This window comes from Cloeon dipterum, chromosome 3, assembly GCF_949628265.1.
Source record: "Cloeon dipterum chromosome 3, ieCloDipt1.1, whole genome shotgun sequence".
Taxonomy (NCBI): Eukaryota; Metazoa; Arthropoda; class Insecta; order Ephemeroptera; family Baetidae; genus Cloeon; species Cloeon dipterum.
The window spans coordinates 31913102-31935593 of NC_088788.1; the positions used below are offsets into that span (position 1 = coordinate 31913102).

Sequence of the window (22492 nt, forward strand, 5' to 3'; positions counted from 1 at the left end):
CCATTTCTCTTCCAGCTGATTTCATTAAAATTCAAATGGATAATTTTTTGTGCTGCAGTGTTAATTTTTAATATTTTTGTGCAGATCATGTGTATAGAGATTTCCTCACTTTTGAATAAAACCGGTGATTACAGGTGAGAGAACTCACTCATGTTGTCTCGTCCTCGTCTACTGTCTGCTTATGGTATCGCACACTGCTTACCGTCACTCTAAACAACACTCAACTTTTTTGTTGTTTTTTGGCATCGACAAATTTACTTTCACCACCATCTTCGAGGTTACAGGATAACATACAGTTCCTGCCAGCACTGTTTTTCGCTTTGTAATTAATAACCATCAATTACTATGTTCGGTGATGTGGAAGTGAACTCCAGTGTCTTCGTGTTTGTCGCTCTTTTCGAAGCCGATTTCGGTCACCACAGTTGTCGCTCGTAGATAAGGTTAATTTTGGTTTCTCACTTTTTCTGTTGAAATTTAAGGTATCTAATTTCATCGCTGTGTGAATTTTTATTCCTGTAAACTAAAAATTAGCTCAGTGATTTGCTAAAAAAGTGACCCTGGTCAGTAGAAATACAGTTAAACCCATGTTCTGTCTGAACATCAACATCAGAAACCTTAAATTTAGCCGTCCCACCAATAATATTATTTTGTTCTTCCCGTTAATGTCATCACATGCTTTAATATGATGCAATGGAAATGTATGTTTCAGGCCCACTGTCACCGTGTTATGGCTCTCTAAACAGGCACCGCTTCCACCCCTTGCTGGGGTGGTTTTACTTCCTGCTGTGCCAAAGACTGTTATCTCTAAATATTACGTAATTTATTAGCAAAGTGCTAACTTTTAAATATTATGTTTCGCACAAATGGCTCAAAAATGAATTAGCTAACTACCACCTTTGGTGAATTTGAGCTGAAGAATTTGCAAACTTTATAAAAGTCGTGTGCGATGGCTGCTGCTGAAGTGGCGGGTCCAGAGTGTACTCGGCGCTGCCGATCTCTGGGCCATGCATCCAGCGTCATTGCGGCCGTGGTGAGGGGCACTGAAGAGGAGGCCGTGGCCTACATGAAGTGGCTGTGCTGGCGGCCGGGACAGGTGGTGGACGCCGAGGGGCGCACGGCCCTTCACGTGGCCGCCTCCAAGGGCCGGCGCCGGGTGGTCGAGTGGCTGGTGAAGCAGAAAGAGGCTGCCATCAACCTCAGAGACCTCGAGTCTGGCTACACTCCACTTCACAGGAGTCTCTTTTATGGGCAGATACATGTTGCAGTCGCTCTCATACAGGTATTTAAGGGGGCGTTGCTAAATTAAAAATTTGGAATCATTAGTTAGTGTTTTTTGAGTCTAACCAGTTTAATCATTTGTAATTTTTTAATACTTCAAATAATTATAATTTTAGTGGGCTGAATATTTACCTCATTATCATAATCACAGTGAACAACTATGTTATTAGCTATGTTTTTATAACAAAAATGAATTTAAATTAGATGGGAGCCAACCCTGCCATGTTTGACAAGGAAGATATGACCCCTTTGGACCTGGCCATGAAAAGTAGACCTCCAATTGTGGAGTACAACAAGTCCAGTCCTTGTGAGGCTTATGTTTGGGGCACCAATGCCAACTTCAACCTTGGAATTGGAAATCAGCAGAGCAGAACCGTTCCTGATCTGGTGGAGCATTTCCGCCGCAGCAGCATCAATGTCAAACATGTAACTTCAACCGTTTTAGTGTGATTTAATTTGAAGAAAGGGTATTTAAATGTCAATTTTGATTAGGTGTCCATGAATATGTATCACTCAGTGTTTGTAAGTGAGGCTGGCAAAGTGTATTCCTGCGGTCACGGTCAGGGCGGCCGCCTAGGCCAGGATTCTGAGAAGCCATCGCTATTTCCTCAGCAGATGAAGTTGACTGCTGGCGACATTTGCAGCCAGGTTGCCGTCGGTCTTGACCACACGGTTCTGCTAATGGAAAATGGCAACGTAAGTCTTAATATCATTGAGGGTGGCACTCAACGGTTCATATGTGGAAGTTCAATTTAGACTTTTCTCGTTGAAAAAGTTGTTTAATTTATTCTTACTAGTTTCGCCTCATTTCACGGCACAAACTTTCTCTGCTGGTGGGTGAGGGCAAAAACTAGTAGGCATAAGTAATATGATGACTTCTTAAATGAATAATGTTAAAATTTTTTGTTCAGAATTCTCATCCCAGGAAATGCGTCCATTTCTGTTTTAAAGGTTTTCACCTGCGGATCCAATGAGTACCATCAATTGGGCCTAAATGGAAACCCTCCTCCTAAACACCTGCTGTCTCCGAGGTGCTTGGGCATGAAGACCTTGCCTATTCAGAAGGTTCTTGGAGTGTGTGCTGGCAGGTTCCACTCCGTTATCTGGTCGAATAAGGGAATCGCCACTTGTGGATTGAATGCTGGGCAGCTGGGTCACCCAAAACTTGACAGAGAGCCAACTGTAATGACTCCCAAGCTGGTGAGTCTATACTTTTATTCAGTGACTGGAGGTTTCACCGATCATTGTTAAGATTATGGCACCAGCCTTGCAGTTCAAGCAGGATGAGGATAACTGCATTTTACATGTTGCATCCAGTGACGCCGCACTTGTTGTGGCGCTGAAGAAGGGCATAATTTGTCTCATCCATGAGTACAAGTGCAAGAAAATTGCCTACAGGTAAAGAAACAGAAAATACTAATTAAAATTTAATTTCAAAGAGAGTTTTGAGTTGTTTAAAATGGATTTGTATTAAATGGGACCTTTAAATCATTTGAGTTTTCTTGATGAGGCTTGTATAGTTGTTGAAAACCTTTCTGCTAATTTATAAATCAAAACTCATCATTATTATGATACTAAATTAATCGATTTATTAAAAAAAACGATAATGTGCTAATCACCTCCACAGAATGCTGGGAGTTGTGAAGGTGGCAGTGTATGGCGGACATATTGATGCAAATGTGGAGCAAAACAGTGAAGAGCTCAGAGTCTGTGCTTTGAACAACACTGGGAAGGTTTTCATTTGGCAGCAATCCACACATCAAATGTCAAGGTATGGCGGATTAAAGCGATTAATTATTTATTCAATCATTTATCATAATCGCTACCAGGTGCTCCTTGCAACTAAAGCGGCAGTTGATTGTGACAGATGTTGCATTAACTAACCAGCATTTTCTGTTCACCACCTCTGACAAAGAGGCTTTTGAAGGGTTCTTCAAGCAAAAGAAGAAATTTGAGGGTATTTTGTTTTTATTCAAACTGAAGATTGTACTCAATGCATCATTCTTTAGGTGATGTCGAATGTGAAGTTGTGAAAGTCAAACGCTTGCCTAACATCCACAGAGCAATTTCTGTGAGCTGTGACCCTAGGGGCCGAAACTTTACGGTTATTCAAGTAATTGATGTCCATGCTGATTAAGGATCAGAGTACAATTTTAATTTTTGCCAGGCCCATCCGAAAACTGCTCTTTTTGAGGTGCCACAGATGGAATCAAGTGAAATGGGTGAACAAATGAAAATCTTGCTGGATGAAGCATGTGAAGAGGATTCAATCCATGATGTCGTGTTTATGGTAAAACAACAAAATACCCTGATGGGATTATTTCATTTGAATGAATCAGGTTGGATCCCGAAGATTCCCCGCACATCAGTGCATAATAGGTGCACGGAGTGAACCACTTTACGCTCTCATTCAGGAGAGAGCACTCGCCGAAAGCGATGAAGTCCCTGAAATTCCAATCCCGAACCTAGCCCCTGAGATATTTGAGCAAATTCTTCAGTTTATTTACACCAACAAATGTAGCCTGCTAACACCAGGCCAGTGCGATATTAAGTAAATCTTTATGCTTTGCTGCGACATAAATAATCGATGTTAAATTCAAGGATCAATTATGAGAACGCTAGTGCAAAGAAAAAGACTGATGTCAAATCATCACCTGAGTTGGGATATGATCCAAGAAAAGTTTCTGCTTTTGAGGCTTACAAGACTCAACCTGGGGTCAGCAAGAAGAAAAAGAACAAGTCTGCTACAAATAAAAAGGCAGAGGACGATCCTCTCAAGAGCTTGGCAGCCACTGCCAGGGCATTTGGATTGCCAAATCTGAGCAAAGCCCTGGATGGATACCAATTCAAGTAAAAATTCAAATTAAATCTAGATTACAAGAAGTCTAAGAAATAAATTATAGAAATGGTATGGTGCTTCTGAAAAATGGCCATGACCTGTACACACCGCAGCCTCTGAGCTTTGACAGAGGAAATATGAAACTCTCATGTGATGCAACTGTTTTGAGCATCGAAGGCGATGAGATTAAGGCGCACAGAAGCGTGTTGGCTGCTCGTCTGGAATACTTCCATAGCATGTTTTCCCATGGATGGGTTGAGGTATGTAATTTTCTCCTCGTTAATACCTCCATCATATTTTTCTAAGTATTATAAACCTCTAAATACCTGGATTTTTGTCGTAGTCAAACAGAAGCTCGACCCTCAAGATGGCTCTTCCAACCGCAGTTCTGGATGTTCTTTTGGATTTTCTGTACTATGATGAGGCTCCCAAGGTATTCTCCGACGCAGAGCTGGCACGAACTATGCTTGTGGTGGCTGATCAAATGTTTATTGAGCGGCTCAAAGAAGCTTGTGAGTGTGCTCTGGTCGCATCTCTCACTCTGAAAAATGCCTCTGAGCTACTCCAACTCGCTTTTACCTACAACGCCGCCCAGCTAAAACTCAGCTGCATGCAGTACATTTCATTCAACTTGCCAGCCCTCATTGAATCAAGGCAAGTTAATTCTGATTTTGTCTTAAGCAACGACTAATAGAATTATAATCAGGGGTCTGGATGATGTGGAATGGCAGGTGCTCGAGGAGCTCTCCAAATACCACAGAGAGACCAATCCAGTGATGTGCAGGAGAATCATAACCCCCTACGCAAACGGCCCGACTAGCGATGATCTGCAGTTTGTCCTGTCTCATTTTCCCACGCTCTTGGATGACCATTCTAGGATAAATGAAATTGATGGTAATTAATTTTTAGGAATTTGCCTTGTTAAGAATAATGTAACACGAATTTTCCAGATGGAGATAGTTTTGAAATCAAAAAGCAGAAACCAAAACCCAAAAAGCACCGGCTGCGAAGAATCAGCTCAGGGGAAGGTCAGCTGCAGAGGATGCGGAAGGACTCGGTCAGTTCCAATGCGTCGGATGGTTCAGCAGATCTGGACAAGGACGTGCAGATATTAGAGGATGACTTGGCTTTGATCGATGAGATTATAACATTAAACCTAGTGGAGCCAGCAGGGGCAGTGGAGGAGCTGCAGCCAACTCCTGAGGTCAAAAAACCTGGAGTGAAAAAAGCTTGGAACACCATGTTTCCAATTCTACAGACTTCCTTGAGCAATTTAGATTTGAATGGAAACAAACCCAAGGCCAGGTTGGATAACCCATGATTACTTTGTAAAGCCTCTAAATTTTATTTGTTGCAGCGAGTTCAAACCTAACATTAAAAAGCTGTCACAAAAACAGCGGAAGAGGCTTTTATCTGAGTCAAACAAGGAACAGACGTCTCCTAAAGCTGAGGTGACCACGCCAGTTTCTCCTTGGAACAAGCAGTTTGCAAGTCCAGCAAGTCCTGGTCTCGATGATATAATGAAACAAGAGAAGCTAGCGGTTTCTAGTAGATCTTCAGTAGAGGAGCATGTCCAAGGCGCTATTTCCATTCCATCCTCAAGTCGCCAGAGAAATCCAAGGTGAATTTTGAGTTATGTTAAAATGCAGTAAACTTATTGTTAGGACATGATTATCAGCCCATTGGCTCGCGTTTTTAAGGCATCCTTAATGCAAATGAGCATTCTGGGTGGCTAATTTAGAAACTTATAATGTTCAAGTAGCTCAGTAGGCTGGGTGGTGCACTGGCACCAACCTGCTGGTTTTTGCATCTTTCCAGTGGTTTTAGGGACAAATGTCTGGTGTTTCAATAAAAAACCTCTTTGTGGGGAGGCGAAAAGATGGCCACTATTGGGCCCAAGCTTCTCTGCAGCCTTTCGGGCCCTGCATTATCAGTTTAGCAGTGTTATTCGGGATGTGTTGAGCAGAGGTTGAAAAAGTTAAATATATCCTCTAGTTTGAAGTGTGTACTATCTGTCTTTGCAGCTCAAAATGCCATTAAAATTTTTTAACTCTCAATGTTTTTTATGCATTTTAAATTTTACAGAAAAAAATGAAGTTAAGTTAAAAGCAAAAAATATTATTTTTCAGCATTTCCTCGCCACAAAGTCCTCCAGGAGCCTGGTGTCTCTCTGTCAGTCCAGGAGAAGCTAATTTGTCAGCCATTGTGAAGGACCAAAAGCAGCAGAAGGAAAACCTGCGGAAGGCAATGGCTAAACCTCTGCACCTCACCCAAATAGAAGATCAGGCCATTCAGGAGCTAATGGCTTTCTACTCTGCTGGAGATAATAAATATGAGAGGATCACAGTCCGCAGAGTGGATTCTGGCGCTGTTGCCACTCCAACCTGGGTGTCATCCACACGTTAAACGTTGAACCGTTGTCTGTAGCTAGCCCTTGATGTAAGTCCTTAATTTAGCCAAGATTTTTGGCCGCCTTTGATATTATAAGGTCCATGGTGACTTCCTTCAAGCAGAGCTGATGATTATCCCCATACATTATCACATCCAAATATTTTTTATAATCAAAATTTCACCACTTTGTTTCAAAGAGGACTGTCTTATTACCCACAAATTATTATGTTTAAAACTTTAATATTTTTGAATTTTTGTTTTCATTTGTTACGCTGTGTTAAATTGTACATTGGTGGTGTACGTAGTATAATATGGGTGTCTAATAAATGCGAAACAAAGCACAATGCCTTGAATATTTTATTGCTAATTATTCACATAGGAAGTAATCCTTAATATGCATATTTATGCTGTTTATTAATTTTGATCGAGATAAATGGTACCGCTGTGAAATTAATGGAAGAATGTATGGATCACGCTTAGCACCGGTGTCAAGCAGGTTGCCTGCAGCTGCGAGCTGCAGGCGCTCTGAACTTCGTCTGCGCGGGATTTCCTCCCCTAAAAGCCTGCCCGCCGCTAACAAGATTTTACACACAACGACATGCGAGTTTGCAATTTTCCAAACACGCACAGTCATGCTCCAAGGATGGCTGCCTGCTATACTTTATTTTTGGATATTCGCTTACGTGCCGTTCAGCATAGCCCAAGTGGGATTTTTGTACACACCGAGAGATATCTGCGCACCTATCTCGCAAACAGACAATAAAACTTTCTGACAGCCACGGCTCGTCTCCCAAATTTAATGGAGGGGAATGTTATTGGCTAAGCAGTGAAAACTTTCAAGATTATCAGCGAGGGAGAGAAACTTTTTGTTACATAAATTTCTTCCCTGATTGAAACGGTCCAAGACGTATGCAAAGCTATTATGTCGAGTGGAAAAGTTTTTACAAACAAAAAGAGCACGCATAAAAGCATAAGTGCAGTTTTAGCTGCGTGTTCGGCACGTTTTTATTTTTAAATTTCCCGAAAATGTGCGAGCTTGCTGGTCTTAATGGTCCTATTGATCGTACGACTTTCGGCCGACGAGAGCGTTTGGATATATGCAAGTTTTGCAAAAGACTAATAAAGGAAGTGGAGGGAGAACTTGGGCAGAGCAACCGGCCGGCTCTCAAGAGCGCAAGTTTATATTTCCATACCCCTGTGCTGATGCAATGTTTAGCTTCACGTTACACTTGACATTTGCCGAAGTTGGAATATTCATCAAGCCCATTAATATTCATGCATGCAAATTCTGCACTGGTTCGATGATGCTGATGAGAAAGGAAGCGTCTCAGCCTTGAATCGATTGCTGCCTAAGATAAATGTATGCTATTTTATCAGACGTGTCAATCGTTGACCTGATGAGCAATTTTATTCAAAGGTATTTCCACCGAAACCCATTATAATTTTTTTCTCATAAGAAAATGAAACTATAATGAAATTTTCTTCTCGTTGGGTATTTTCAGTTTAATTCCATCTTAAATATTACGAGGCGCACCGGCGCCGACTCGCTACTTGCTGGTTTGCACCTTTCCAGCATGCGTGATTTGGCTTCACGGGACGAATGTCTAGCGTTTCAATGCAGTCCTCGGTGCGGAGGCAAGTGGCCCTTGAGTGGGCTGGGTCCCTGTGCGGCCTGGTGCGCCCATGTTATCCGTTCGCGGTGTTATTGGGACCCGGGTTTCAGCATTCGTGCTAGTGCAGTGCGCGCCCTTCCCGGTCCTCGGACGGACAAGGATAAAAAAAATAGTACTGAGAGTAAAATTGGAATTCTTCGTTTAAAAATTTTTTCTATGAAGAAGTAAAAGAGAGAAAGCTTTTAAATTTTTTAAGGCTAACGCTGTAATAAAATTTCTGCTTCATAAAAATTTCCAGCACAAATGTTCCATTTGTAACTCGGCAGCATCTGTGCAGACTATTGATTGCGCGAGCCGATGTTCGCCGGCGGCGTGCACTATTTTCTTGCCGAATTTCGCGACAATAACACAGGCCGGCGGGTGCGCGCGGGGCGGCTAGAGAAAATTGAGACGCAACCTGCGGAGCAGAGCAAGCATGAGTGAGCATCGCGGAGTCTCGCGCATTTCCAGCAGGATGGAGCGATTGTGAGCGGGGCAATCAAGAGCGAGCGAGCCGGCTCATTTGCCAAAGAGAATGCAATCAACGAGATGCGAGCGAGATGCAGCCTCTGGCTGCTCCCAGCAGCTCCTCTCGCTCCAATATTGATCTGTTCGGCGCCGGCCGTGACGTGCAGTGGTGACGTCACTCCGCCGCTCCGCTGACGTCACCGACCCCTGATTTTATCATCCCTTGTTTTGGTCGCGGTGCCACTACTATGCCACCGAGTGGGAGCGACTGCACACCATTGGCTTATTAACCGTTTTGTCCTGCTTCTGCTCTCCTTTTTATGCTCTCTGCAGCTTGCTGGAGCGGAAGCTTTTAAGCTGCTGCAGATTTTTCGCTCTCAATTTCAATGCCAGTGGGGGTTTCGACATTATTATACTTACTCTCGGTATAAAGTATGTTAAAAGATCATTTCACACGTCCACAAACCAAAGACAATTATAAGAAACTAAAAAATACTTTATTAGTAAAAATGGTCAAAAATTGGGTTGTGGAACTTTTACTCAATGGGAACAGCAAGAATACCAAAAATAACGCTACATGAATTGATTTATCGATGAAGCTTTCGTCTAAGTACTACCTGCATCATGCGGCAAAGAAATCGAGACGAAGTAGATTTTATCGGGCCAGCCTTACTTTGAATTACAAATGTTTATCGATGGAAACGTGCCGCAGCTTTTAGGTAATATCATTCCTGCGCGACTCATTCATTGATCCTTTTCATGGGATAATTTCGGAAATAACGCATCCCAGAGAGGTCAACTTTATCTTATCACCTATCAACATGCGCGTTTATTCTCTTCGGACAGACGACAACCTTGAAGATTAGTTTAGAAGTATTTGGAGGGAAATTTATCGGACATTGTGACGTTGTTATCCATCGCCTTGGAGGTATGTAGTGTTACACTCAGGTTATCGTGACTCGTGCGTACACGGGTCTGTGCATGTGAGTATGTACACATTTCGGCCGGCAAAACCCCAGTGCTCACGAGCAAAAACGAGATCAATATTAGATATAGCAAAGTGATCGTGACTTTTATCTTGCCAATGGCAGCGAAAGAGTACACAGCAGTATAGCTATAGCGCAGCAGACAACATGCTTCAACCAATTGTGTTAAATAAGCACTCTATCTACAGACGTGCGCGCCGTGTTAGAACCGAGAAATCCGATGTAAAATTTTGTAGCACTGTTATTGAACAGGAAAAAAACGTGTCATGAGTTATATAAATCTGCGCATGATTTAGATATTTAGTTTTCTTAAATTAAATGAAATAATCGTTGCATCAGATTTTGCTGCTGCAGATGTAATAAGTATGAGAAGTTTGAGTTTCCGAAGGTCTGGGATTTTAACTACAATCAATTAAATGCGTTTGGAAACAATATCAGCATAATTTTTCTTCGTCACTAAAAAGAATTAACAGTTATAGTTTCTCTCTGCGTGGATTTCTCTCCCTTTCATTAATTTTCCTATATTGTTTTTCCTACAACTTTTAGAACAATTTTTAAGATATCCGCATTGACTCGTAATAAAGAAGCACAATGATGTTACTTCCCATTCCTCAGTTCCCTGCATTATACAGCAAATTGGCGTCACATATAATCAGTGCGTGGTCAAGTGGTCAAGAGATTTGACCACCAAAGCTCAAAGCAATCTGCAAATTGGTTATTTATGCACGTGTGTGCAGAACTAGATTTGACGCGCGAAGTCAGACGAGAGTCTGCGAGCTAGGCGTGCATGTAAGAGTGAGTGAGAGAGTGTGTGTGAGCAGCTAGAAAAGGTCGGCTTTTTGCAGAGAAATACGCGAGAGGGAAGCTGACGAGAGGGCACCGGGCGGGCACGCAGCTCGCGCGGAACCACCCCGGCGGCAGGGGCGTGCGCAGACAGGGCGGGAGGCGGCGATGTCGCGGGCAGTGCGATCAGTAGAGTAGACTGGTGTACGCGACAGGCCTGGCCAGTGGGGTGTAGACGGGCATCAGCAGCAGTAAGGCGCCGGGGCCTCTCTCGTCGGCAGTTGCGGCGTGCCTGCGAACCAGCAGGATGCCTCGCAACCTGGCCACCTCGGCCCTCATCAAGCCCTTCGTGGTGCTTGCCCTGCCTGGCATGTACCTCTTCTACAAGTACAACCAGTACAAACGCCAGCAGCAGGAGCAGACCCGCAGAAAGGTCACCGAACGAGAGCTCGCGCACCTCAATCACAAAATCGTGAGTTTATTACTGGTTTTTCATTTTTTCCGTCCGTTCGGTGCCGTGGTTGAAACTCCTTGGTGTTTGTCGCAGTATTGATAAGATTTCCAGTCATTTTTTTCCGTTTAATCAGACACGTCATTGACGTTGAGGTTTTCCTACGACACTTTGATATTTCAAACAAATGATAATGACTTGAACGTCTACCACGTCTGCGCTAAACTTCACTCAAGAAGTCTTAAAACTACTTGAGCTTAAACACTCCGTGCACTAATAAGGCTTTAATTTAAAATTTCTTTTCCCACTCATCTACAAGTGCTCTCCTTTTAAATTTGCTTTAGTTGCAAGAGTTTATAAGTGCGTACAATTTTTCGAAGGTATTTTCAAAAAATGTATCGTAGGAAAAGATAATAGCGCTGCATCTTGTAAGTTAAAAGTCCTAAAAATTTGTATAACTGATTGCAGCTTTTTTGCATAAGAAACTATAAACAAAACATAAGAAAACTATTTAAACAAAAAATCTGGTATAACAGAACTGCTACATCTGTTACTATTAAATATCATGTTAGAAATAATCAACTGTTCTTGTAGTTTTATCATCTTATGTGTATCAAATTGCATAAGAAAATAAGTAAAGTGTAATGAATATTTGTGATTAAATGTACTTGCTTGTACTTGTAATTATAATCCTCTGATTTCATTTAAATTTTTAAATCTAAGCATAAACAAGAATCGCAAAAATATGCAATGACCATTTTTGTTTCCTTTTTTTTTTGTCATCTCATAATACTTTACCTCGGGCAAAAGTCGAAATTTTATTATAATTTAGGATGACTGCAAGCTGATAGCAGTGATAATAAACAATTAATTTAGTATGAAATTTGAGAGGGTCACTCGCAAAACCATTCCTACAATAATATTTAAGACTTATCTCCAACCCCTTTTACAGATGTATGGAATAAATAGAAATTATTATATAAAGTATTAACCCCTATATGAATTAACTTATTTCAAGTTGATGAACATGACGACGAATAAAGTGGGAATTTTTCAAAGCTGCCTATCAATCCCCCTTCAACCTATCGGCACGCGTTCACTCAATTTTCCTATACACAGTGTTTACTTGAAGCGCATTATACCCACTGACGTATGGATCTGGTGTCCTAATAGGAAGGGGTTGCCTGCAATCAATCTTGCAGGAAGACCGAGACAAACATTTGCTTTGTCGAAAATCGCGAGTAAATAGCAATCTGATCAATTTTGACCACGAAACCCCAATAAATATCGGGCCAACCTCGCTACTGATCGAAATTTTCCAATTTTCTCGCGCTGCAAACCATAGCACGACAATAAGTCATATGCTGTCAAAAACACGGAAATCTCTGCTCGCTTTGTCGCATTTACGTCACAGTCACAGCGAGAGCGGCGTTCCATTTGATCGCGGGTCCTTTGGAGGAATATCTCTGTCACATCGGCGACTAAACAACAACAACAGCAGTCTGCCAGCCGCGATTGGATTTTCCATGCGGCGTGTGTGCGGTGCGCGGTGCGGGCGGGCACAAAGGCAACCCTTCCTTGAATCAGAACTACGCTGCAAGGGTTGGTGTTGACATGCACTTGCTGTGGTGAATTGATTCCACGTCAATAAGGCAGTCTTCTCTTTGGCCGCATCACGTGATGCTATTTGGCGGCCAGACTGGATATTATTTATTCTTCTCCGGCAGCTCCATGCGCATTGCTAGGGTTTCCAGCCATGCGGCACGGACGATATGGGCGGCCCGCCGTGTGCTCCTTTGCATTTCGTACAGAGTAATAAATGTCGTGTGACTCACTCTCCGAGTATATTATACACTCTTTGCGCAGTATGGAGGACACACACACACGTCGCCATAGAGCGAATTGATTCCGATGCAGCTGCAGATAAAGAGCAGGCGAATGGGGGGCTCAAATGGCACGAATCGCCAACTCTTACTGATCGAAACTAAACTACAGTCATACTGCGAATAATGAACTGATTTTGCAGTTTATTTCTCCGATTAAAACAGTGCTTATGTCGGTTTAGGATCGTACAATAATTGCATTTTGCCATTATATGGAATCAAAGGTCAAAGGGATTTATTCGCTTTATTGCAGAATTTACGAGAATGTTAATAATTTATTCATTTGATTTTCGGCAATTGAAATTTGAAATCGAATATGTGATCACGCATTATTTTGGTCATTTAAAATTTATGCGATGAATGTAAAGTGATTCAAATGGAATCAAAACAGAAAGAATGACATATGTTAGGAAAATGGGGATTTGGAAATCTAATGGCTTATTTTCTGGATGACAAAGTCAAGTTTGGATTATACTTTACTATATAGACTAATAATTATCCATTCGTTGTTTCATTCATCGTATTATTACTACTACAACACCTTTTTACTACGGAGCTGGAAAATATACCAATTCGGGTTGGTAGATAATCTCCCAGAACCCTTCAGCTCCTCAGGGGAGGTCAAGACGAGTCCAAAGGTGTGCAGATTTTGTAATTCCGGCTATTATAATTAATTGATGACAAAGTTAGCCAAAATCAAAAGTTTCATTTTTGCAAATATTGCCGCCGCCAATATTTCAGGTTCTAGCTATCAGAATTGCAAAAAGTGCACATAATTCGACTTGTGTAAACCTTCCCTAGATAGCCAAAGGGGTTTGAGGTTGATAAACCCTCATCCCGTTTCCACCCCATGCATTTGCTGCATGTAACGCAAAACATCGTGTGTTGCTTGCACTTCCAGAAGCATTTTATCTGCTAGAAACTCTTTAGAATTAAATAAAATCTATCCCAAACTCCCACCTTTCACGTTTCAAACAACATGCTGCCAAGCTCCAACCGTCGTAATTTTAGACTTTGCTAGGGTTGAAGGGGATTTATTTGGATTGATGTTAAATGTAATTGTCTTGACAGGGTATTTTTCAAACTCTGACAGCAGCAATATTCAAGATAAAAAAGAGCTCTAACACGTTCACGTACTGGACAGCAGCAGGATTAAACAAATCGCGAAATGTCATTTCATTAACACGTAATTTTCAAATACACCTCAATCCTAGGAATCAAAACAAACGTTAAAACATGGGTTGGTAATATTTGAGGCTTAAATATCACATCGAGGAAAACAGGTTGAAGACTTAGCGTGGCGTAAACTATGCTCGGATAGTATGTTGTGTGCTTCGTTGCGTCAGCAGCCATTTCACCCCTCTGGTGAAAGATAAATTTGACAAAAGCACACAGCAAGAATTCGAGAAATTCCAAACATCTGGACCATACATCACTACAGCAGCACAACTACCATACTTGGAGTAAAAGGAAAGCTAAAATAATGTCATAAAAGCACACCATAAATTTAAGCAAAACTACAAATGACTTTTGGTATGTATGAAAATTTGGCCGAGTCGCTTGCGCCATGCTGCTGGCTTTTGTTGATAAACTCCCCAGACTCGGCTCAAAAGAATATTTTACTTTTATCTCGAGCCCGTCTTGCGTGTGATTTATAAGTGTTGCCGCGCGCGCGTGTGTGTGTGCGAATTGTGGTTCGCGCGTCTTGGAGCAATTTCTGCTAAGGAGATAAACGACAAGGTGGCCGTGCTGGCTGCGGCCTCTAATTTGGCAAAGGAGCGCGGCTTGCATACCCGAGCGAGCGCTTTGACGCCTGCTAAACTGCCTCCGCGGTGGCGGCGGCGGCGGCGGCTGTCAAGGAAATTTGTTGTCGACTCACTGAAATCGCCGCGTGCTCAAGAACCTGCCAACTTTCCGGCCTGCCGCGTGCGTGCAGGCAGGGGCCGAGAGAAGCTTTTAACGCACACCGTAGCCGCGCTTGCATAATTCTTAAAGAGCTGTTTATTATCTAATAATGCAAAGGCATCTTCGCCAGGCCGAAAAGCTTGTTTGCTGGGAAAATGAGATGGGTGCCGCCCTCTTTCGTCGGATAATGTGCAAAAGTTTAGCCGGGGAGCCGAGAACTTTGCGTCCGGGGTCATTACGCTTTTTAGGGACATTTGTTTTCATTAATGGCCGCGAAAGCAGCGAATTTGCGTAGTTTGGGTGGAATAATCTGCATCTATTTCAACCGCTTTCTAATTTGGGAAATTTCAACGCTGTACATTCGATTGGAATACGCACTGCAGGTTGATGATGAATGTGGAAGAGTTGTTCAGTCATTCACAGCGTGTCGCAGGCTAATAACCCTTTCAGCGGAGCAGGGACGCAGACTGATCAGCAGTTGCGTCACGTTACTTTGCAATGGCACCCAGCACATTATTTCGAGACGAGATGCTGAATACTCGTAAGAGCTATTGATACGGTCTAGGTCCCAATGCGTGTGCGCAGTTCAATTAACTCCACAACATCTGCATCAGGGCCGACTTCCCGCACATCACACGCAGCAGATTTAAACACACCATTAATTAAGTGCGATTGAAACAGACAACAAAAGATTTAGATTCTAAATCTAAAAACTACAATTCAGCTCTGCTGCTGTCAGATCCAGTGGTAACCTAAATAAACTAGACCGTTTTTCTCCTCACCGGCAAAAGCAATACGCGTCCAATTCATTCTCAGTAAAAAGCAACTAACAAACAATCAGAGCTTTGATTTTCCTGTCACTCCACTTGGATAAATGCTCGCGTTTTTCACGTGGCCACGCACAAAACCAACCGGCGGGATTTGATTTACCCCCTAGCGTGGCCCCATTTTTCTCCTCTATTTACTCGGTCATCAGCGGTCTGCTACCTTTCAATTTTACGCACTCGCCCGGCAACAAATAAAAGGCCTTTGTTGTGCGGCGGGCTTGCATAATGTCGGGGGGTGCGTCAGGTGAGATGCGGGCAATAATCAACGGGCCTGACACGCCACCGACCAGCCCAGCGAACCCCCCTTTCGCCTCTCGACGTCGGGAATTTAAATAAAGTCGCTCAGGCCGGCACAGACGTGCGCGTGTCTCACGTATATTGGCCTCAGCTCAAGTCGTACACCCCTGGCCTGCCGGCCCGTCGGCTGGCAGCTGCATTAGCATTTTTGCTTTGATTTGACTTTAACAACGGACTCGTTATTTCTGGCCGATTTACTGCCAGAGGAACTGCCTTTTATTGCACTCGTGTATGAATGAAGTAAAAAGAGTGGAATGAAGTGAACGCTATTGTGAAGAGATATAAATCTTAAAAAACTTTAAAAATAGTTTTCATGTATAAAGAGAAAAAAATTGATTTGCCTTATCAGACTGACCCAATAAGTAGCTAACTAATTCTAAACAATTTTCGCATCAGGTATTTCAACAAAATATTCCACTAATGTAAAGAAGCAGTATTTAGACTCAAGGAAGACATTTAAAGTGAAATTAAATTACTTGCTATCGTTTGTTGATGGGAATACCGGATTTATTCTTTTCGAACAGATTTAGGCCTCCTCTTTTGCTTTTTTCGTGTAAAGTATTACAATATATATACACAATTTTAAAAGTTTAATTTACACCGATTTAAAATGGATTGACACAGGGAAAAAATTGCAATTTTTAGAATTTTTTGCTAAAATAAACAGCTGTTTGAATAATCTTAGAAAATAGATCAATTTTTTGTAGTTAAGAGTTAACAAATATGTTCAATAATCAAAGGAGGCCATTGCTACAATTAAAAATGAAATGTTCTTAAATTTGACCATATTTTTGGGCAGATTTGACTCCTATCGACATTATCTATCCATCTGAGTCGTAGACTTTTGGGGGAACTCCTTGATAAATATGAAATAAATTAAGATTTCAAGAAGGAATACAGTGCTTACCCTTTGAAAAGCATGCAAACTTTGCAGCAACTTTCCTCACATACGTACAGTTCTGTCTGAGTCAATTTTGGCTTTAACTGAATCTATAGGAATAAGTAAAATAATATATGCATTGGAAGCCGTGGTTTTGCAGTAGCAATCCTCTTCGAAAGTTAAATATTTTGAATTTAACCTTCAATAATATTTCAACTCACCGTAAAATAACTTTTGATCACTTCCCTAAAAATGAGGACTATTAAAATATCTCCATTGAGTAAAAACTAACCAACTAACTAACGTCATTCCGTTAATCAGTCATACTTAATGCAGCTAGGTGTTTAATTTGTAAATAATCAAGATATAACATTTTGCTGTCACATAAACAGTCAATACACACAAAAATATAAAAGCACAGAGTGTAAATGTTCTTCATAAACACCGGCACTGATAAAAAGCTCGTGAATTTCAATTTTGAAAGCAACCCCGGTGCGCATCCCTCACCACGGCCATCTTAAATGTAGGTCAGGCGTTTAATGTGTACAAAGCCGTGCCTTTTGTCGTGTGTTTACCGCGCGCGCCTTGGTGTGCTGCGGAAGTAGCCGGGCCGAGCATCCGTCGAGTGTGTATGTACACACGGCGCGGGCGGGTGTAGTGCTCCAACACACCTGTACACCGTGTGCATATGCGGGTGTCAATGCAGCCGGCGCGAAAAAGGGCTTTAATATTGACACAAGGTGACGCAGGTACTTGTAGCGAGAGATAAGGGTTGGCGGCTGCACGATGAGAGAACCCACTCACTCACGATCGGCCGCGAAACGAGAGCTGCAATCGCTCGCGCAACTTGATCTGTGTTTGCCTTTTGAAAAAGTGGCATTTGCGTCGCCGCTCAAGCTTTGGATGACATTGCAGGGGATGAAAAGGATTTTAATATACGCTTTTGTGGCAAAAACATTTATTGGTGTTTACCCTCACAATTTGGCAAAGAACAGAATGCAAGTACGTAATAAGTGAGAGCAGACTTTGCCAATTTTATAAATAAGCAACTATATTCTCTACAATAAAAAAACTGCTGGGGAGATGATATTTTCTGCACTATCAACTCTTTTCCTAATTTTATGATAAAGTATTGGCAAGATGTAATAGAAACTATGACAAAATCTTATGCAGAACACAAAAAATTGTTTTTATAAGCAGGCTTCCACCGCGAGATTGTGAAGCTGGACCGGTTTTTCATTTATCGGTGCACCTCTAACGAGATGGATGACCCTCCTGATAGCGAACAACTCGCGAACGAATGGCATGCAGGCAGACGGGCCTCATTGGAGAAAGTCTAGTCCAGGAAAGGACCAGCTCGTGTTCCTGCCATTCGTCTCGTGAAATATTCTCGCATTCTGGAAAGGTGCAAAGCAGCAAGTAGCGAGTCCGAACGCTTTCGCAATCCTCCCAAATCCAAATGCAAATAAGGGAGTCAAACGTAGGCGCATGTAAGCCTTCATTTAATCCCCAAACATCGCTCTGATTCTCATATTGCAAAATCACGCGAAGCATGCAATCAAGCTTGGTTACAATTTTTAAAACAGCTGTGATTTTTTTCCAAAAAGTGCGGCTAGCTGTACCAGTAAAATTAATGTTGCACCCTGCCCAGGAGGACAAAGCCCAGACTGTTAAGAAGTAGAAGTGCTGATAGTTCGGAGGTTTCTTCAAGCGTTATGTTTGCATAACTGGCATAACTTGGCACTGTGTCGTAATAAATCTTCTCAGCCCGCCGTCTCACTCCAATGGTTTCACTTTAGTTGATCTTGTTGGAGCTCAATGACCATAAGGGCTTGTAATTATTACGTAAAAATGACACTAATGAATAATATTCTTCTCAAAATCTTTATAAATAATTTTTATGGCTGTAAAATTGTACATTCCTTTTATATCATTAGAGTTTAGTTAAATAGCTCTGAAATGAACGGGGATGAAGTGTGTTATTAAATTTCCACTACGCAGCAAACATCGAGGAAAAATTTGGTCTCAGCAAGCATCTTTTCCAAGTGGGATTCGTGCATTTTGGGGGCTTTAGTTCCATTAATAGCTATAGCAAGAGAATGGAAGGCGAACACTACCCTCTGTTGTATTTTTGGGATTTATTACTCGAGGAGATTCCGAGAAGTGATTGCCAGACCGTGATTCTGGTGAAGACAAGCTCGGCTTTTTCAGCCGAAAGAAGGGCTGTCAGCGAGCGATCATTGTTGCTGCTACAAGTTATTTCTGCCGGCAGACTCAGACGGGCATGCTAATTTTACGCCGCGAGTACAGCGAACCGAAACCTGAGTGACGGCTGCTGCATGGCAGAGTGACGCCGGCGTGATTTTCCGCGCGCGCGGCGTATTGATTGATTAGCGGGCAAAGTGGCCCTGAGCGCGCGAGAGAGACGGAGATGGCAGCCGCGGCTATTTTTAGCCGGCCCTGCCTCTGCTGCTCGATTTTTCCCCGAACCAAATGCGAATGAAAAGCGGAAAAGCACACAGACTCACTCACTGCACTCGCAGGGTGCCGAGGGCGGTATTGGGCTGCGCAACTGCGAGCGCCTTTATTATTTCACGACGAGCCGCGACTTCATTCCTCCTCTTCTCGACCTTTCCACGTGGAGCAGCTTGTAGGGAATTTTGGCAAGCTCGCCGCGACCCAATTTTACCTCTAACCTTTCACGCCACTCGCTATACATGCTGCATAGTGTGCAAAATGCCCACCCACTCGCATTTTTTGCCCACTGTACAATAATGCTTCTATGTATTGGGTGCAGACTATGTGGAAAGGAAAAAAGGCATCCTGCGCATCTGCTACGCGAAGCACGTTGCATATCCTTTCAATTTTCACGGTTTCTTCTGCAAAGAATGTTGGAAATAGAACTCAGATGAAAAGCATATTTTATTCGAAGAAGGTATAATAAAGCCTCTCGTTGCATGAATTTCATCTTTTGAGTACATTTTATATACACATCATTGTACTACCAGGGACCATACATACTACCATTTTCTTCGTGAGTCTTTTTCCTTCAAAACTCAAGTGGTGAAATAATTATTTCGGGTATAAAAAGGAAATGCCGAAGGAAAGGATCACATGCTAAGAGATCTAAACTCATAAGCTGAAATGGCAGTCCCGTGCCATTTATCAAAACATAGTTTGCATTCGTTCAGCTCCTTAGGAGCACCCAGAAAGCTCTGAATCACAAACAGTTAAGTTATTATTTGGAGTAATAAGCTAGGTTCACACCTCTCCTTGTCAATCACCCCAAATCATTGGTACCTTCTATTGTTAAATGCAGCGTTTTTCACTATTATTGCAGCTTGGTTTATTCAAAAATTTGGTCTCCAAAAGTTAATCAAGTCTTGTGCAGGTGTATTTTTATTGTTAGAATGTGGTTATCACAAAAACTAAACGTTTTTAAACTTTATATATAAAGAGAAAATATCATATGGTTAGATTTAATTTATAAATATGGTTGGTCCTATTCCGCAGGGATAAGTTGCCTTGAAACACGATCTTAAAGCTTCCAAAGTTTATAAGTAAATATTTTTTCTTTATAAGCAAATCCCATCACACGCCGCTCTGAGAATGAGCTGTTGTTGTTTATTCTTGCCACAAACAATATTTTTGCAAAGAGCAAAATCATCTGAACCACTGTTTATTTTCGAAGCACCGCAATAATTCAATGTTTCCTCAAAATATATTTCATTTTGAGTTAAAAATTGCATGACGTAATAAGTTTTAAATAAAAGAAACTGTCCTGTAAAAATAAAATAAATTCTGCTACTTTTTTTGCAGAGTTTTTAATGGCAGAAAAAGAGAGAAGGAAGCCAAAAATGTCCCGTCCGCCAATCAGCCAATCAATCTTTTAGTTGGAAAGTTTATCGCTCTCTGCAACAAATGTTTTCAATAAATCAAACGCCATTGTAACACACGCCCGCACTCTAACAGGAACAAAAAGCCAGTCTGTTCTGCTACACCGTTTTCTAAAATCAATCAGCAACGTGTGGGCTTTTTGTTCTGCTGACAATACGCATCGAAACTCAATTAGTAGCCGGCCAAAAAGCGACAGAGAACACAAGCAGACAGCGGGCGAAAGCGGGGACGAAAAGCAAAGATATGACGCGAGCGCGCGGAGGATAATTGCGAGCACTCGGGCGTCCGGAAACGAAGTGGCCGTCATTGTCATTGTCGAGCGAGAAGAAGAATGCCGCCTCCTCGTCTTATAGTATCGCGCGCGAGAGCATAATGGGCCGCGAGTGGGCGACGAGCGGTCACTGGCCTTTGATGTGCACATCAAGCACGCGCCCTTGACCCGCACCGTGCTCATCCGCGGGCCCATAGAGTGAGAGAGAAAAGTGCCTCACTGCAGGATGCTGTGTGAATTGTATTGTGTTGGCTGCTGCAATGCGGGGTACGAATTTGTACGCGACATGCGATGACACGCGCATTGTCGCTCTTGCCGGCTCGCCGGCCACGTACACACACACACTCACACACACGGCACCGGAGAGGCAGGCACGTTTGCATTTACTTGTATTATTATACATCAGCGTTCGACGCTCGCATAATTGGCACCATCGAGCTGCATGATTTATGCATCGCCTCTGATGACGAGAGGGAGCAACGTGTGCTCCCGGCCGCACTCGACCCGTCGGCGGCCATAGCAAGACTGTTTTGTGTTGCCCGGGACGTGTGATGCGAGCCTTGATTACGGCGGCACTACAATGGTGATTCAACAGAAAGCGTTGATTAAGCTTGGTAGGGCCGAATTCCGGATGAATTAGCCAGTTGCTAATTGAATATTTGAATAGGTGGGCGCGTTTTGCTGGTCACGAGAGGCGATATCAATATCAGACACAAATGCGTATAAAAACACAGGATTTAAATGTTGGATCTACGTATCGAGTGAACAAATTTATTTATTTTTGAACAACTTTGAAGATTCGTTAATTACGAAAATGGTCAAATCGGAAAATTTCAATCCAATCAGGACTGATCACTTCTTGTCAAAATGTAGAACCCTTAGAGTATTCTTGGGAGAAAACGTAGAAAATAATTTTTTAAACACATAATTGCCGAACACAGTCTTCCCTCGTGTTGGATTGACAGGCAACTTTTCTACAAAAATCAAATTACGAAAATCAGGATGAGTGCGTGTCTCAAAATCCTGTGTCAAGCAATAAAGAAACCCTTATTCCATTTTAGTTGACCCAAGCAGCAACTCTAAAATTAATTTTAAAATCCCTAAATCACAGCATCAGTTTCCGGGTATGGAATTCCAGAATTAATATCAATGGAATTAATTACTTTGCATGCAGATTTGTACGATGGCCTCTGGATTATATAAATTAGAATTTAGACAACTATGCGCGATTAAAAATTATATAAGTGAATATGGAGGGTTAATTTTTGTAGAAGTCACTCATTAGATGAACAAACAATTTGCTAATAGTTAACATCAACTGTTTTGTTTGAAAGTTACAAGGGAGTGCAGATAGATGATAAAGAAAACAAAAATTTATAATAAGGTGAGAAGGCAAAACTATTAGCACCGACATATTTGAACTAAAATTAACATAAATTCGTGCAGGCAAACGAATAGAGTGGAAAATCAATACCCCACACTTTCCGCTACTTTAACTCTTCTACTTGGCTTACCAACTCAAGTGTTAGAACTTTTGATCAATTTTCACTGCTTTGGTTAATGCATTTGAATGGGGCCATTTATCTTATGCAGTCACATGAAAAAGCGTGAAAATCAGCATTTCTTTCATTCACGACGAATGTGATCTACGACCACCATTAAAAAATTCTCACGGCGCAACGCA

General features: G+C 42.1%; 2 protein-coding genes across 2 annotated transcripts in view; both read left to right on the top strand.

Annotated features, from left to right (window-relative positions):
• The first annotated feature begins 172 nt into the window (after positions 1-172).
• Positions 173-6852, top strand: LOC135941349 (inhibitor of Bruton tyrosine kinase). The gene is made up of 18 exons (XM_065486765.1): positions 173-440; positions 710-1279; positions 1483-1704; positions 1771-1974; positions 2230-2478; positions 2531-2676; positions 2906-3049; positions 3108-3235; positions 3288-3391; positions 3446-3568; positions 3618-3829; positions 3880-4128; positions 4182-4377; positions 4461-4771; positions 4824-5011; positions 5068-5422; positions 5475-5738; positions 6247-6852. The coding sequence occupies exons 2-18, from the start codon at positions 947-949 to the stop codon at positions 6521-6523; spliced, it is 3705 nt and encodes a 1234-aa protein (XP_065342837.1). The 5' UTR covers positions 173-440; positions 710-946; the 3' UTR covers positions 6524-6852.
• A 3740-nt stretch (positions 6853-10592) lies between these two features.
• Positions 10593-22492, top strand: part of LOC135938529 (nucleolar protein 58) — a 28387-nt gene continuing 16487 nt past the window's right edge. The window contains exon 1 of the mRNA XM_065482205.1: positions 10593-10869. Coding sequence (XP_065338277.1) covers positions 10705-10869 — 165 coding nt within the window. The 5' untranslated portion in view covers positions 10593-10704. The remainder of the gene's footprint in view (positions 10870-22492) is intronic.